General features: G+C 38.5%; 1 protein-coding gene across 9 annotated transcripts in view; it reads right to left on the bottom strand.

The window, feature by feature from the left end:
* Positions 1 to 7819: 7819 nt before the first annotated feature.
* Positions 7820 to 18342, bottom strand: part of LOC113668496 (semaphorin-1A) — a 57724-nt gene continuing 47201 nt past the window's right edge. For 6 of the 9 annotated variants that reach the window (XM_089203778.1, XM_027184402.2, XM_089203777.1 and 3 more), the window contains 6 exons: positions 18096 to 18332; positions 15334 to 15443; positions 15190 to 15248; positions 13800 to 13960; positions 10848 to 10874; positions 7820 to 10038 (listed from right to left, as the gene is read on the bottom strand). In XM_089203778.1, the coding sequence (XP_089059904.1) occupies positions 9629 to 10038; positions 10848 to 10874; positions 13800 to 13960; positions 15190 to 15248; positions 15334 to 15443; positions 18096 to 18332 (1004 nt within the window). In that variant the 3' untranslated portion in view covers positions 7820 to 9628. Of the gene's footprint in view, positions 10039 to 10832; positions 10875 to 13799; positions 13961 to 15189; positions 15249 to 15333; positions 15444 to 18095; positions 18333 to 18342 lie in introns of all 9 variants that reach the window. The other 3 variants (XM_089203781.1, XM_089203779.1, XM_027184403.2) reach the window with 1 other exon arrangement.

Raw genomic sequence — 18342 nt, 5'->3', positions numbered from 1 at the left:
TATGATTTGGAATAACTCATTAGTCAGACTTGGTAATAGGCCTGTTTTTTTTACAAGCACTGGGCAGAAGCCGGTGTACAAAATATCAAAGATCTTGTTAATGATGATTCAGTAAGGTCATAACTTATGGAGACTTTAAGAACGAGTCTCTGTAAGAATCAAACATCTTGGGAAATGAAAATTTTCAACCCCCCTTCAAATTTTGCATGCAGTTGGGCACTCAGCAGGGATGCACAAAAATACCCTTTTTAAAGGTCGCAGCATTCTTGTTGCCATGGTAACAACGGCTGCTTGTTTGAGGCCTGAGGCCTCATTTTCATACAAAAACGTTGCAAAAAAAGAGTGAAATGTTTATTTCTCTATGTCAAGCTAAATACAACATTACAAATTGGCACTTCTACCATACATAGTGACTTTATTCATCATCACTTTGATTCATTCAATTTTCCCTGAGAGTGAATGTGAACACACCAATAGATTATTCATCTCGGTACAGTTTCGGTCATTTTTGTTGTCGGGTAAAACAGGGAAAATGTTTATCTGAATTTCTCCAAAAGTACACTGATTCTGGAACTGAAACTACCCACCTAGCTGGTTATAATATTCTAGTTTTTAAATATGTAAAAATCTCTGCGGTCCTGCCTCTACTTTGTATAGGGGCAATTCGAGAAAAAAGCTCAAAATCAGATATTGCATAATTTGGCGATGTTTACATCTAATGTTCTCAACAACAAATGTTTCAGAAAAGTGAAACATGCACGGCTTTGGAAGAATGTTATCTTATGAACAATATCCCGAAGAGAAATCTCGCCTCTGGTTGTCATCTTTTAAAAAAATTGATCAACCTTCATGAAGGACTACTCGACGTAACTACAAACATATACCTCAAATCGTGTGCATATCATCCAGATTCCGAGTGCTGCACCTTCTTTCATGGGAATTTGAGCAACCCGAAGCCCTTTGAAGATACACTGTTATACTTGTATGTCATTTGAAACATGTTGAAGTCGGCTGATCTACACGAAAGTATCGTCACACCGGTCATTTGTCATAAACATGTACGTTGTCACGATGGCGTGACGCTGTATTTCTCCATGAAGTTTCCATCGGTCGCTCCAAAGAAGACAGGAAATGGATATTTTTCATATATGTCAGAAGATTTCCGTTTTCTGAAGTAAAAGCAGCCAAAAAAAAAAAGGAAAACCGTGACTTAACGCTCGTAAACACAGAGAATCTAAGAGTATAAATCGCAGCTTGTCAGTGGCCGTAATACATGTAAAACCCAGTTGCAACAATAGCAATTTGAACGACATAGGCATCTCCTTACAAAGAGCAGATTCGGGCAGTTATCATTTCCTTGTGACAGGAACTAAAATATTTCAAATCATCTGAAAACTGTCAGAAAACTGTTAGAAAATTTGCATAAGATATAACGAGGAGAGACTTATCACCGCCGCAGTGCTAGTCAATCAGTGCAGTCAATCAATGTTTCCTTCCATGTCTTGATAAAGAAAAAATCATAACAAAGTTCGAAATAAAAGATGTAATGAAATCATAATGTCATAATTCCTCTTTTCAAACAAGTTATTATCCACACGCAAATCGCAACTTGTCACTTGAACGAAACTCCCCATGGTTAATATGTAATCTGGATTGCCTAATGTCCCTCAGGAAAAAGAACAACGATTTCATCACCATTATTTTCCATACTTTTCTCCCAAATATCTTTTACAAGCTTAAAGAAAGATGAATATCACGCAATCTCCGAGAGGAAGTCAAAGGTCTCTTTAATTTTCCCCTGAGGTAACCGGCTCACAAGGAAGAAAAAGGAGATCGTTCGGTCCAATAACGTTATTCTGTGGAGATTATCAAGCTTATAACTTGAGAAGATTGTACCCTTTGGTTCATCAGTGACAGCATTAATTATTTCAAACCTGTATTTCTCGGTCCAAACGACACCAAAAATGGTTCCTTTGTAATTTTTGTAAGCACTTTCTATAGCATTTTATTGTCAAGGGAAATAAATCTCAAGGCTCAAAGCGAATATAACGTTCGAGCACGTGAAAGACTCCCTGAGAAAAGCTAAATTTTGGAAATTGATTGTGATGAAATCCCTGTTCCGTTTTCTGTACTGCGGGATACTGAGTAGTTCAAAATCTCTACTTTGTAATGATTTTCGCGCGAGTCGTACAAATTGCTGTTGTGGCGACTGGGTTTTACATGTATTACTGCCGCTGACAAGCTGCAATCTTTTGCTCTTAGATTCTCAGTGTTTTTGAGCGTTCAATTGAGGTTTTCTTTTTTTTTTTGGGTTGGTTTTACTTAGAATGCGCGGAAATCTGCTTATATTTCCAAAAATGTCCATTTCTCGTCTTCTTTGGGGTGATCGATGGAAACTTCAAGGAGAAATACAGCGTCACGCCACGCTGTGTTGTCTCACAGTCTTTAAATGGTCTCTTAAAGAGGAACTTCTAAATATCCAACATCTCCACACTCCATGCGGTCCTGAACACTGTGGACACTTCAGTGGAACTCTATCGACCCACTTCCTTTTAAGACCTTTGTCGGGAAGCTTTCTCATTAACGTAATTGTCACATCTTGATTGTCTAAGTGACTTGAATATTTGCAACCTATGCTCGTTAAGAGTCTTCTCACATCCTCCAACCGCCTCACAAAATCCGTAAGTGCCAATGCGTTAGCCTTATGCAACTGTATTTCTCTTAATTTCTTCATATGGGCTTCGACTACGATATGAGGCCGACCATGTTATTGTGTTATCGCCCCCAAACATTGACCTTAGTTTAATGAAGGTTTTAATGTATTTTGACATGTGCCCGAGTATCGAAACCTTCAACCAACAATCGGAATCTTACGATAGTAACCTGGCAAAAATATCCCTCGCGGAAGTCCTGAGACTCCTCGTGATATAATAACGCTTTGATCATCGCTAATGCAAATAAAGTTCGATAATTAATTGTTAGTTATGGTACTCGGACCACCCCTCAGGGTAATGCAAAACACTTGTAAAAATGGACCAATAATCAATAAATTCAGACCTGTACGGGATTTGAACCCATGACCTCTGCGATACCGGTGCACTGAGTGCTCTACCAACTCAGCTAACAAGCCAACTGGGAACTGGTTATTATGTTGGTACCAAATGAACCCGTGAAGTGGTGAATAAACGAATGTGAATATATGAAAGTCATATATTTGAACTGCGGATAAAGACGTGAATATGAAAGCGATCTACGCAGTAATGAACACTACTTGAGCAGTGGTGAAAACGAGACCTGGTTATCATGTTGGTACCAAATGAACCCGTGAAGTGGTGAATAAACGAATGTGAATATATGAAAGTCATATATTTGATCTACGCGGTAAAGTGTAATATTATAAGAATGAAATTATTCGGAGTTACTTTGAAGTTAACCTCTGAAAACTTTAGATTAATCAAGATTGAAAATTATGATCCTAAGGCTTTCAGAAAAGGCAGATCAAACTTTATTCAAGGTACCATATGAGCTATTGCAGCTTAGAGAGGTCTACATCCGAATCAATATAAAAACAACCGTTGTCAAATACGATCATGTACATTTGTATCTATTGTCGATTTCCAATTCGTGACCACCTGGAAGCTTTGCTTTGTGACGACCGTCAGCAAGCTGAGTATCGTGCTGCTGTGCGATCTGACCACACGATTTATTTTCAAGGTGAGAGCTGCAGCCACCAGTCAACTGTATACGAGTCAGGAGAAGCTCTCTCATCGCTGCAAAAAGCCTCAATCCAGCTCACGGTCTGAAGCAGCTAGAAGTCTAGTCCGCAGAGTGGTTCGTGACCAGTGAAGTGTCTGTTCTCAAGCCAACCCGTAAATTCAGAAACAAACTACAACAGACAAGTGCGAGAATGGGAGCAGTGACTTCAGCCAACATTGAGTCGCAAATGTGGAATGAGGCAGAAAGAGAGCTGTTAAATATAGCATTTATAAAGCTAATGAAGCCCTATTAGAAGTTCTTTTAGATTTACCACGCTCTGTTTTGCCGAAGAATGTTCATCCAGCCAGTATGGCCCTGAGATTGCGCCAGAAATTACGACACATCGACCCGAAGAACGTGAAATTTGAACTGGAGAAGGAACACATCCCTATGACTTCTTCATTACTGATATCCAGGTTAGTATCATAACTGCAGGTTACTTTATTCCCTTCCCCCCCTCCCCTTAGCCGTAATTTTTTTCTGATTGTAATGATTAATTTTTCATGAATATTATTTTTGAAACTGCTCCCGGCCATCAACGCGTTCGTTGAATCAGAGTATCATGCGAAACAGGTAGACATCTTGTCAGAGGTGAGTCTGTCAACTGGAGATACCTTAGTGTGAATTCACTTCACACTTTTAAACGCAGGCTTTTACACTTTTCAGCTTTCATGGCTTAAAAACGTCTTACTCATAATCCTCCAAACTGCAGGGTGTAAGTTGATGACGCAAGTGTCACTGGAAATGAGAGAGCCGTACATTTTTAACCTATTTCTTATCAAAGTAATCCTATTTTCAAGAACTTGTTACCTTTTTTAATATTTATTTTTATTGGGGCTGAACACCAACTGGCTTATAGTCTTCTTCTCCAGTTGCTATTTGACATGCATGGTTTATAGATTTAAATTTAAATTTAAATTATTCGATTATATATTTGCGCATGCAACGAATTCAATAAATCTAACATCTACAACATTGCAAGTGGAATAAAACTGTTTTAAATACTGGTTGGTCAAGTAGGTTCTTCAATACCTAGGCTGATCTACCCCAGTCAACTCTGTTTGAAAGATGCTCTTTGATTTGTACCTTCTGAATCATTCATGAAATCCATGAAGTTCAGCCAATAGTGAAATTATTTAGCACACTACTAACACCGAGAGAAAAACAACCGCTAAAAATGGAGAGATTAATAATGCAACAAGTAAACTACAAAAATTGAAAAGCTCGTTTGTTCCTTAGTATTGATATAAACATTCATTTTCTGGTACACATGTACATTAAAGATCAAAAAATATAAATACACCAGCGGATGGACATATACATATACTAAGATAAAACGAAGCAGAAATACATCAAAGAGCAGAAGTTTGCAAACATAGGCGCGCGTAGATATGGAATTTCTTTTTGAGTGCTCAACTCCATAGCTCACGAGTGACACGTCGAGTTAAACACGACAAGAGAAATTCCATATCTACAAGCAACCATGTATTATTTGGTTTATTATAGAAATAAGATAGACCTTTACTGACGAGAAAAGTTGACATTATCAACATAAGAAGATAAAAGGGTCGATAATCTCCTAATAAAAATCTTAATGTGCGTTGGCGCTAAGGCTCAAGACGAAAAAAAATTCGTCGAATCTTTACTAAAACAACAATGGACGTAGTTTTTAATGTACAAAATTCTCAGTTATTGACTTTGTTCTTACCGACAGAAGAAATCTTTCAGGTACACACCCAACTGATACAAAATCGGCCTGTGGCAAATCTTCCAGCAGTCGATTTTCGTTCCCAGCTGCGAGAATTGTCATGACCAAAGCCACTGAATACATAAATTTCGGTTTTTCTTTTCGTATTTTGGTTTTCTGCATTCATCAACCTGACCGAGTGGCGCGAAAGGCGAGTGACGTGTCAGCAGCTGATTGGTGATATCAAACACACGTGATGATACCTTGCAGCCTTTTTTTATAATACTTCTCATAGGTAGTTATTCATCAAGAAAAGTACAAAAGTTTGTAATAACCGACCATTTTTCTACAAGAGCTTCCCACAATGATCAAAGAGATATTAACTCTGACAATTGCTGTTGCGTCCATATAATAAGAAACCCTGTGTCGTCATCGTCAAGAAGTTTATCATGCTCCATCTATAGGCGGTCTTTTACGCAATTTTGTTGGAATTTTGCAAGTTAGTCCTAGCATCTTGTTGACTTGACGGCTCCTTGGACTTAAAGGAAAGATAAAGCTGTAATTGTCAGCATAATAGTAAGCTTTTGGCAGATGTTGTTCAAAGATTTCGGAGCTCACAGCGCGAGAAGCGCGCGTAGGGTAGCCTCATAATTATAGTAAATAGTAGTAATAGTAACTCATAAAGCCTAAAAAATTTAGACTTACGTGTGCTACTTTTAGCATGCGCGGCCAACTGCATTACAGGCACTATTTAAGCCATTACATAACGGAGGGGTGAGAGAGAAGGTAATGTGCAGGCGCGGTTGCGTGCGTAACTTGGATACCCATTAGTGTGGGCCTGGAAACACTAGAGTGCACACGGTTAGGCATTACACGAAGTCTTCACGTGTACTAGTCGCGCAAGCAAGTAATTTGCAACACGTGTTTTGAGCGGGAGAGGCTTTGTCGACCGGAGAACCGGAGAAAAGCATGATCATAAGTCAAGTTCGTGTAGAAAGAGTTTTAAGGAGAAAGATTTAAGGCCATGGAAAAAGATTCGAGTGAAAATAGGCCGGAAAGAAAGAGACAGGGCGAACAAGGAGAGCAATAAGTAAAAGGCGTAGAGTGAGTCGAGAAAAAACCCGAGAAAGAGCTAGATGTTATGGCTCAGAAAAATTCAAACCTCCTTTTACCAATCGTCGTTTGATAGTGGCTTCACTTTATAATTCAAATCCCGTTTCGGTAAAAATTTTGGCATTGGCCACTTTAAAACGTTCGCGCAAGTTGGAATAATCGCGCTGGAATAACATTTCAAAGTGTTCGTATTCTTCAAGTTATTTTTCTCCTATTGTTTGGAATGTTTAGTACAATCGTGGCGTTAAGGGAAAAGAAGTTATTTCAGGGATCAAGTTTTGCCTAGAAAGTTTCAAATGATAGCGAACGGCGTGGGCAAGTCTGTCATTCTATCTTCAGTTGATTAACTACCGCAGGGTTTACTTTATTGACTTAAAAAATCACCCTTGGTCGAAGATGTGTGGTTTTACCCCAAGTAATGGCCTTACCGAAAATTGAAATAAAATGATATTGAGTAAGCGAGCTCATGTTAACATAAGTCTGACTCGGTAATTTGATTTTGACAATATTGTCATGAGAGAACCCATCAAACATCTAAGAATTAATTATTATTACGGACCGCAAATGTGTGGTACAACAAACTCACAGGTAAAATGGAGTTAGTCCTACTGTGGGGGGAGTGAATTTCAGTGTTCGGTCATGGTACTTCTCGGCGCTATGTTTTCATGCTTTCTACTCGATTCGTTTGAACTTCAGGAAATGGTTTGTCTCACAAAATATGGAGCCACTTTCTCTTCGCACAATATCTCGAGGCGTACTTATTGCTCTGGTTATGATGAACATGCTTGTGATACATTAATCTTTTCCTTATGCTAGAAACTGGAGAATCAATCTCCGAAATTGATAGTCAGCATCGCGTCCGAGCTGTGATCATGTATTGAGACGGAGTCCTGGCAATTTGAGCTCACAAGGACGCTGGTAAGCACATGGTTAGCGAAAATAATTGTTGCTTACAGTTTTCGAATTCAAGAGCAGTTTTTGAGAATTCGCGAGTCCGCTGCTGTAACCTTCCTGGATATTTGCTGGTAAATTAATTATGTTACAATGTCGGAATTTCATGGGCGATTAATAATGGTAATAGGACCGAGTGGAGTCCAATTCGGTCTGTAATCACACGAGTGCTTAACAAAATCGGACGACCGCGAAGCGGGAGTCCGATTTGTTAATCACGAGTATGATTATAGGCCGAATTGGACGACACGAAGTCCTATTACAAATAAATCATAACCGTTACGATTTCCGAAAAAAAAAAAACCAAATAAATTTATTTGAGAAAGGGCTTTTAATGTTGATCATCCAAAACAAAATCATTACAATCTTCGAAGGAGGCGAAATGCAAAGTTTAAAAACGGCTTTTGTTACAAAGATGAAAAGAGAAATTAAGAAAAAGACGAAAATCACTCGAGCAAAACGGTTACTTAGTAACAAGAAGTCATTCCGCCGTTCAAGTGTCAATCAATCAAGTAATCAACCAGGCGTTACAGCCAAGGAATGAAAAATCCACACATTGATCACAAAATTGCGTTGTCTTAAGTTTCGTAAGGTAACTACAGCTATCTCAAGAAACTAAAGATAGCATCACATTGAACTTTTTGAAGAAACACTTTTAATATATCAATTGACTAGTCTGAGTCCAAGTCGATGATTCTGTGCCTTTTTCTCCGACTTTGGCTTTGTGAGGGATCTGCAGATGGCACGTTGTTGTTTGTGTTGAACACACACTGGTTGAACACTTGAAAAGGTGCCTGTTGGAGATGTTTTGTTGCCATTGTGACAGATTGGGACGGTGTGAAAAAGGAAGCATATTGCTTGACCCATACGAATTAGTGGGGATGTTTTCCTTCATGGTAAACAACTTCCAACTAATTTCATTACTTGGCCAATTCGATGCTCACCCATTCTAGATTGGCGTACCAAACACTTGTGGTGGGCCTAGGAATAATTGCATGGTACAAAGGGCCAGAATTTCCGGTGTCCACCCCAGTTCGGTAAAACAGTCGTTCACACCCTCTCTCCTGAGTACGTGTCCTACAGAGTTCCACCTTCTTCTTCGCACCTCACAGCTTATTTCATTGATCCCTGCTAATTCAACTACTCTCTTGTTTGTCATTCTTTGCAACCATCTAATCCTCAGTTTCCGTCTTGGGCATTGCCATTGGAAACTGTTCAGTTTTCTTTCATCGGTCTGTGTGATCTTCCATGTTTCACAACTGTACAGCAGCACTCCACTAGCTGCCCACACCTTCCACAGCCTCTGAAATTTCAGGGGCTGTTCCTAATATCTTAGCTGCCTCCACCTTCGTTGCGTACAGTAGCTCTAAGATACGCAAACTCCTCCAAATCTTTCACTTCTTCACCACTCACCACAATGTTCTCCCTGTTCCTAGCAAACTCAGTCCTAAGTGTATTGCACTTTCTCGCATTAAGTTTAAGGCTTACTCTACTCAATAGAATGGATGAGATAAAAATACAAAAGTTTAACCAATAAGTTACTCTATGATTAAATATATTTCACTAAAAAATCCGATAAAAAATTGAAGAGTCTTCTCTTACATTTAACTTCATTTTAGGAAGGTTCAGATTCCAAGGAAATCAGGTTCAAATCAAATGTACGGTAAGCACACTCTGAAGATGCTCCGATAAAACATATTTTCTGACTCCTTCAATATATTTTATTTTATGTAAAACACTTCAAACAATATCTTCGCCTTTGATTTTCAGGCTACACATCCACTGAAACTGTTTGTAATTGTATGTGCTGTCTATGCTCTTATCATGTCTAGTCTTGTTAAATTCATTACTAATTCCTTTAAAGTTTAGGTACAAGTTTAACTAGTTTGCAATAGGAAGCTTTATAATAAATCTTAGTCACAAACACTTACATTTGAAATGAAGATAAGGCATGGCTAGCATTCGTAAAATGTTCTTTCCCTTCAGTGTGTGGCTGCTTGATTGGGGTTGAAGAAGTACCTTTGAAGCAATACGATGCGGGTAGCCTATCGAGTATGGCCATTCTCTGAATTCACCTCTTCTCATCAAAATTTCACTCATTCTCTTGGATGAATTTTTTGTTCAAAATTTATCAACGGAAACAGATGGCGACAATGATTTAAATGGTGAGTTTGATTTCCTGGTAAAATTATCTCCACTCTCGTCAGCAATTTTACCAGCGGTAGAGGAATTGCTATCGCTATCATCATTTCGCTCAATGCTTTCACCTTTCTGTTTAGACAGATTTCTCTTACTCTGCGATGCATTTCTGATCCCTGTGAAATTTTCATCCCTGGGAGGTGATTTGGTGTATTTGACACCTTTAATAGTTCTGTTCTTTGGTCCATCAAAAGAATCTGAATTCCTGGATGACAGTGTGCAGCGGTTAACAACTTGACCATAAAACTTAACTCCTAACATAAAGCCTAGAATGAGACTTAACAACACTGCCGTCATGACAGCCACAGCCAGCAAGCCTTTGTCATCCGAATCTAAGAAGAAAATGTGAAGTTAAAAAACTCAACCAACTGAATCCACATTGCCTCTTCAATGAATCAATTTGCAATTACCGTAAAGATTTGATTTGGCACCCTCTTTCCAATAAGCGCCCCCTCTCAAATAAGTGCCCCCCTCAAATTTGTGACCCTATTCAAATAAGCACCTCTATCGGGTAAGCACCCTCATTCCAATAAGCGCCTCCATACCAATAATCGCTCCTATTCCAACGCCACTATTCAGTTTTAGTACTAGTACTTTTAAAGTACATTTACACTGAGATAAACCGCTATCAATCTTCTTTTAACTGCTCACTTAAAGTCTCATGACAAAAACAGCGGTCTTAGTCTCCCATGAGTGCACTGTTCCTTCAAACGAAAGAAGCCGTCTTAAATATTTGCGACGATTGCTTGGCTAGTCGTTCTAGCTAGGAAGGATCCAGGGATAACGAGTCCATTTTCCTTTTTTTTTTTTTTTTTATCCTATGCAAATAAACATCAAAGCTTTGTTTCGCAATCTGCTGTTTCTCAAAAAAGAAATATGCGCTGTCCCCAGCGAGCTCCCTTGAGGTACCAAATGCAAATAAGCACCCCGGGCTCTAACTCGAATCATTACAGTTGGAGGAACCATAATGGGACGAATTCACTAATCGGAGACCTTTCACAAGTGTCTCTTTTGTCTTGACCTACACGTTAGTCGTCAGGGTTGCACGAAAGTTTCTTGAACGCGGGGAAGTAAGATTCAAAGAGTGAGGTGACAATGTAAGCGTTATAGTAAACCACCAAACTACCTTAGTAGTGTTTACCTGTCCCATCTGTTGCTGGAGTAGGTTCTGAAAGAAAACGTTTTCATTTAGCAGGTAAACAATACAGAGGGTTGGAGGAAAACAGATCTTAAGTGCCACTCACGCTTAGAGCGGTCCCCTCGACTTCCCGTCGGAAAAAAGTTTGCTTTTATTTTTTGCCCATGGAAAGGGTTTAGGACACATGTTTCAAAAATAGTTTAGTTGTTCTCCAATTCTCTTTTTTTGCGTCGTCACAAGTCAAAAATTATTTTTGGCCAGACCACCCTTGTGAACAGCGATCGAAAGTGTAAGATTTTGTCCAGCGCGCAGCGACTGCAACAATGTAGCTCACGGAATTCTATCTTGCCACAAGTTACAAGATGTATTTAGTTCACAGACAAAATATGGAAACTTCAGCTGAAATATTTTTCATACCAGCGTGATCAGAGAAGACTCTTTTCTTGGACCCTCATTTGCATATCAAAAATTCACTACTTTGTACGAAAGAATTCTCAAATGCAGGCGTTAATCGGGCTGAAAAAGCACATCAGTGCATACTTTATACACCGCCTCAAACTCGCGGGTATATCTCTAGCTTCCATCCACCAACTTCTTAAAAACAACGCAAATCCATGTGTTTGCTCAATTGCGCTCGTGTCAAAGATCATTTGCATGATTCTTAAAATTGACCAAGATCTCCTTCAGTTCATCGGGTTCCGTGAACTAAAACCTATTTCAACTTGTTTTTGTGTCCTTTTAAGCAACGCGACATGTCTGTTATAACCAGAGTGCCAAATTTTCCTCCATTTTGATCTTCTCCACACTGTGCGTAGTTCATGACCTGATATTTCAACGTATATTATCGAGAAGGCGCCTTCCGATCACCTTTGTCTACTTTGGAAGTCACTTAAGCGCGCAAGCGTTACGACCGATCACGTTTACGCAACGTTTTAGGATAACTCGGCATCTATTCTCCATTTAGTTGCTGTGAAAACCTAAAATCCTCAACGTAGAAGATAAACGAACGAAGTTTGAACGGTCAAAAGGAGATCTTGGTCAATTTTTAAGAATCATGCAAATGATCTTCGACACGAGCGCAATTGAGCAAACACATGAATTTGCGTTGTTTTTAGGAAGTTGGTGGATGGAAGCTAGAGATATACCCGCGGGTTTGAGGCAATTGAGGTATTTTTTTAGCTGGGTAGGTCGTCCGTTATCCTAATGTTTTCATAACTTTCAAAAGAATGAAAATATCGCATCACTTACTTCAAGAGGAAAAAGACAATTTACCTAAACGCACAAGGGTATTTTGTGATCTATTGTCTCTATTGTCTAAATACTTCTGTGATAAAAAAAATCGGACAACTGCGAAGCGAGAGCCTGATTTGTTAATTACGAGTTTGATTACAGACAGAATTGGACGTCACGAAAGTCCTGTTACCAATTAATCAAAATTATGACAATTTTTTAAAGAAACTAGACATCGGTTATACGTTTTCATAAAACAACAGTTAACTCGGCGAAATGCAAGACAACAGCGCGCACACGTGACGCGTTCTGTCCACTGACACAGGCATGACATGTTAATTGTCCCTTTAACTGTCCTATTTCACTGTCCAATTACAAGCATGACGCGTACACTGTCCCATTAGTGCTAAAATCGAGCTGGTGATGACCGATCACGTTTGAGAATTTTGTAATAGTTTACACTATGTTTGTAATCATGCTTCTAATCAATAAAGAAAATCAGACTCCTGGTAAGCGGTCGTCCAATTTTGTCAATCACTCACTTACAGACCCAATAAGACTCCACTAAGTCTAACCATTACCAATCATCACTGCGTCCAGGTAAAATCTCACCGATAACCATTAGTTTTTAACCCCTTCTTTCTCAAGATCTCATCAGTAATTTTCCCTACTGTATGCTATACAATTCTTATGATTTTAGTTCGGAGAATTTGGTATTGGATGAACTAGTAATCCTCTAAATAATATTTTTCTTTATTCTTATCACTGGTGTACTTGATATTGGAAGGATACTGTGAGGAAAAGTTCTCTCTTGCTTATTCATGGGAGTTAAAGGGTCAATCAGATGCCACATATTTTTACCTTTTTTTGGTCATACTTTAAATCGATACCACCATAACTATTGAAAACATTTTAATTTTGTCTCATATTATATATATTGATATAAATACATTGTATTTGCATGCACTTAATTCAGCCTTAGGCTGCGAGGTTGATTATAGGCCCCATTATTGGTAAACGTACTTGTTTATCATATGAGTATGATTAAAGAGAATTAAATTTGCATATTGAATTCAGACGGTTCAAAAACCGTTGACATCCTAGTACTACAGAGACATTTTTCTCAAGTGGTTCACCTGAGAAATTGAGTAATATTTCCAGTTTTGACCTACAAAGGAAAGATCGTCAAACAAGCTCGACCAGAAGGATCACTTAACACAAAACAACCGAGTTAAACACCCATGTCGTCTCGACTTCGAAGACCTTGTATTGGAAGTCCTATGACTCGAGGTCTATCTCTTCAAATCCAAGAGACCACTACTTATGACAGATGTTTATCTTTCCCCAAATGTAAAGGCCGAATACGACTGTAAGCTCGCCGAAAATACTGAACATGCTTCGTTATTGAACGTGGAGACTATTCTGCTGGAAGAAATGAACTTGGATTGACCTCCAGAGAAATTTTAATGACCATCAACTGGTCAAAGAGTTGAGAAATTCCAAGTTTACTCAACCTGTATCGTCTGGTACACGTCCCATCAGTACATTATGCCTTGATAATGTATGGATCTACAAACTGGATCGGATTGTAAAGATCGATGTCCAGACATTGGTATTTGTGACCACCAGCCAGTTTTAGCTGTACGTTTGAACAAATATTATAACATCTAATTAAAAAAAAAAACATATCCCATTCGCCGCAACGAGCCAGCAACAAAAACTTACTTGGGACGCTTTCCATACTGAGTATATGTGTTGCATCCACCTTCAGGTTCCCCACTTGTCCGGAAGACACCCTCGCTTGCAAATCCTTCAACAAGTCGTGACTTGTTTTCGAAGCTTCAGCAGCAAAATTTATCGTCATTTGACAGAGCACACTTCCTCTCCTACGTATATCACAAAAAAACGTGTCCTTCACTACAGGAAAATTCTCTACTGTTTCCTTTATACTTCTTTTTCTACTTAAAAGTACAACTACAGAGGCAGAAACCTATGAATCTGTGCTAGTCTTGGTAAACGAATACAGACACGCAATAGACAATAGGGAATACGTGAAATCTCCGTTTCCCCCTCCTCCACCCTCCTCCTTATGCCGGTCATAAATCCGCAAGTTTTATTCTCCCTAAAAGCCATTCCCAGGACCTTATAACCAAAAACTGTTTTCTTTTATTTCCCACGGAAAGGGTTTGGGACACTTGCTTTAAAAATTTTTGTGATTGATCTCGAATTCTCTTTAAAATGTCGCCATAAGCAAAAAAAAAAATGATCTCTGGCTAAACTGCATGAAAGCACAGTGATCGAAAGTGACAATTTCACAGATTTTGTAGAGCGTCTCACTCTTGGCCGATCAGAGCGTACGTTGTATTAGTCAAAGGCCCAAGCCATATGGTGACTTCAGATGCATCTGTAATAATTTCTATATACATTGACGAAATACAGGAAATTCTCCTGATTCAAAAACATGATAACAAGATACATCATTTGGGATCGATCAGTCAACCATCTGATGCAACTGTATCATACACAGTGTCATCCCAGATGCGAAAAACAATGTACAAGTAATAAATAATAAAGTAATAAATAATTTTTCTTACAATTTGATGTAATAAACACTTACAAATTTTTAAAAGACTATGAATCGCCCTCGCCCTACGGGCTCATGCAATTGGCCATTTTACAGTTTTGTACTTAGTTGCAAAGCCTTTGATTGGAGTTAGGCTGAAGGTGACCTTGTTGTGATAGAGACCAGTATCTAGTAAGCATGATAAAAAAGTAATTTTCATTTGAAAAGCTGCAAGGTTTGTATCATAACAAGGTCAACCTTCGCCTCACTCTTGTTCAAAGGCTTGGCAACCAAGCACACAACTCGTATACGTTGTCGTCTTCGAAAAATTTACTCGTGCTTATTAACGCCAAATTGCACTCTAAATCTTGTTGTATACATAAACAGAATATTGCTGTGATGAACTATTTATCGTCTAGTTATTAATTAAAAATGTCCACTTTTGGATATGAATAAATGTTTTACCATTTTTCCCTTATTATCCAATTATACAGACTCTTCCCCTCTATTGTTTCCTTACATAGATCTACCAAATAATGAAATTGACATTACCTAAATGAAATATCCTTCACACTCACAAAGGCAGGACTTTTATTATAGATTTCCTGTACCTAGAATAATTAATTGAAACAAGAGATCAGATTAAGAAAGTAACGTTACAAAAGCAAGCCAATGAAAATGTTCTGGAATACAAACCGCAGTTCTAACTTGACCTGCCAGGTTTTCATATCTTTCTGAAGTTCTCTCAGAAAGTTCTAAACTCCACTCCTCATTTGTAAGCTTCATTTCAGCTTTGACTGGTTTATCTGTCAAGATTCAAATAGCGTTTTTTTTAGTCTTTCAAATTGCTCATAATGTGTAATCAAAGTACCTAACACCATTTTGAGTAAACGTTGTATCCTGCTATAGAAACTGTTGTTGTTCATTGTCTCACGATCTATGCATCGAAAACTGAAAAAATGTACCAATGACAGCGCACCACAACACACCAAGGTGCTATAAATAGCGACACCTAAACTTTCCACGTCGTCGCCTGACGATAACTAGCAGTAAGACGTCGAAACGTCGCAGTCAATGCACGATTGCTTAGCCTGACTCTTAGATCGAGAGACAAACAATTAACCATTCATTTACGTAGTATCCTGTTTCATCTTTATCTTAGTCTCAACAGTTAAAGCAACATGGTAACAAATCAAGTCGAGAAAATTGTGTCACACACTACATCTTCAAAGGTGTGCTTGTCGCAGAAAAAAAGTTTTTCTCACGTTTTTTTTAAACAAGATAAAGATTTTCGAGCTCCAGATGAACAGCAATTACGTCTAAGAATTTTCAAATCTCTAAAAGAAAGCAAATCAAAGTATGGAAAGCCAAGAAATAAAAATTAGTTTTTGACCACACGAAGTGAAAATACTGCGGCAAAATGCTCTTAAATGCGAAGTACACGATTTGGCGATTTCTTTAGCAGACGTACAAAAAGTTAAGAAAAAGAAATAGGAAGATTACTCCATCATGCGTTGTGTGGGCGATTAAGACGCTGCAGAATGTGATTCCTCGCAAGGTCGAGTTACAGTGGTTTCAAAATTTGTCCTTTAGTCACAAGGGGGGCCAGGGCATGTGGTTTAAAGTATAACGACGGCTATGGGTAATTAGCTTTCGTCTAATGAGACGTCAGTGCCTCACTATCATGTTACAAATTTAAGATGGCGGCCTAGTAGTGGAAAGTGGCACCTTTCTGAAAGACTTCGTAACGCTCTCAAGAGAGCAAACCAATTTAAGCAGCACGTATGCCTTAGCTTGAGAGGTTGCAAAATGAAAATCAGTGTTTTGTGGACCAGACCAGTTCCTAAAAATAGGTTTGCATTGTGTACGTGTGTCTAGTACAAAAATGAGATGAGTGCATAGGTGTACCAAAGTGCAGTAGTTTTCAGGATCTCTTTTTTGGATTAACTATGTAACACTCACACTATGAGCTCCACGTTTTCTAAGCAAACAGAGCCTCGGGAGAGTTTTTCAATTGATCAAACTATGACTAACGGAAAACTGAATTTTGCAAATTTTTAAGCAATAGCAAGTACAATTTTAATATGAGATCAGTTTATGGGAACGAAAAAAACGGAAAGATTTCAACACGAGGTTTTCCATAAATATTTAATTCTGCAAAACAACGATAGATACATTTTGGGTACAATTCGCGACGACGTTCATATTAGTCATTATCGGACACCAAAAGAACACAAAATATCCTAAATTAAAACAAAAGGAATATACAAATTATGCAGTGCTTTTAGTAGCTGAAAAGTGGATCCTCGTGAAAGAAACAAAGTCGTAAAATTTGTTAACTCGTGCACTGCCCTTATGGGGTCGTATAGTGCTGACCGCGCGTCGATCAAAAGATAAGAGTGACGATGCACAAAGTACCAAAGGTCAATTTTAAAAGTGAAAAGCATGCGTGAAAAGCGCGTATGATCGGAAGTCTATTCTGTATCAATAACTTATAAAAGACTGGTTTACTATCCAAAATAACCTAGCTTCGCCACCTCAGGCTCTTCTTAAGACACGACGATCCTCAAAACGCGTGGTTTTTTACGATGATAAGCTTTCTAATAACGTTTGCTTTTGCTTTTTTTTTTTTACTTGATCCCGAATATCCCTCTGTTTACTCAAGGAGTCTTGTTCACCAAATGGCGATTTCCGACTTCTCACGGCAGATCCTATGACGAAATATCACTTCATGTAGCTGTCACGTATGCTAAACTTCACAGAGACCATAACATATTACGTCATTTTTTGTCCTACATGAAGCACCTACTAAATCTTTTACCGCTCTTGCAAGGTGTTCAGTTGCTACTCACTAGACACAAAAATGTATGCATAAAAAATAAATAAGTAAATAACTTATAAGGCCTATATTATTAGCTGTAGACAGGGTTCTTCAGAAATAACTAGCACTTCATTTTTTTACTAATCCTGTTAAAATACGTCAATCAAACTAATACCTTTTCCTAACCGAGTTCGAGGTCTGTACTGAACATTTCTCGTCGCTCTAGTGAAGTAGAATGACTCCAAATGACTAATGCACTTCGAAAGCAAAACAAGTCGAAATCGTTTTTCATTTGTCTTAAACACATATAAGGGAGATGAAACCGAAAAAAAATCCCATTGGCTCATTAGTTTTGTGTCGCAACAAAAACAACTTCAAATTTTGCCGGCCGTGTAGTTGTGTACGGCCTACTAAACCGACTAATTATAGCATGAGTAGTAACCGAGAGATATAGTAAGTCGTAAATACGTCACGTCATACACTCAGCCAACAGAAAAAAAATCAAGCTAGATCAATATAGAAGTACACCATTTATGAATGAATCAAAATATTTGCTACATACTTTCACGTTTTTTCCTTTTCATACCATTTTTATGACGTGTAACACAAATATTCCTTATTCTATTTGAAGACGTACCATTAATGTAAATCGGTTTGCTAAATGATACTCCAAAGTAATTCTGTGCCAAGCAGTAATAAGACCTTTGGCCTCCATCATCAGTGATGGTGGTTTGGCGTGCTGGAACAACGCGTTTCGTGTTCCCGGTCACCTTGTAGATAGTTATACATGGGCTAGGCAACCCACTAGCATTACACAAAAACAGAGACGTATTTCTCATTTTCGCCAGAAAATATGTGGTGACAGGCAATGAACCTGACGAAAA

The sequence above is a fragment of the Pocillopora damicornis genome, chromosome 4, assembly GCF_964200805.1.
Source record: "Pocillopora damicornis chromosome 4, jaPocDami1.2, whole genome shotgun sequence".
NCBI classification, from domain to species: domain Eukaryota; kingdom Metazoa; phylum Cnidaria; class Anthozoa; order Scleractinia; family Pocilloporidae; genus Pocillopora; species Pocillopora damicornis.
Note: the sequence above shows the minus strand (reverse complement) of the source record. Positions and strands in the feature narration are given on the sequence as shown.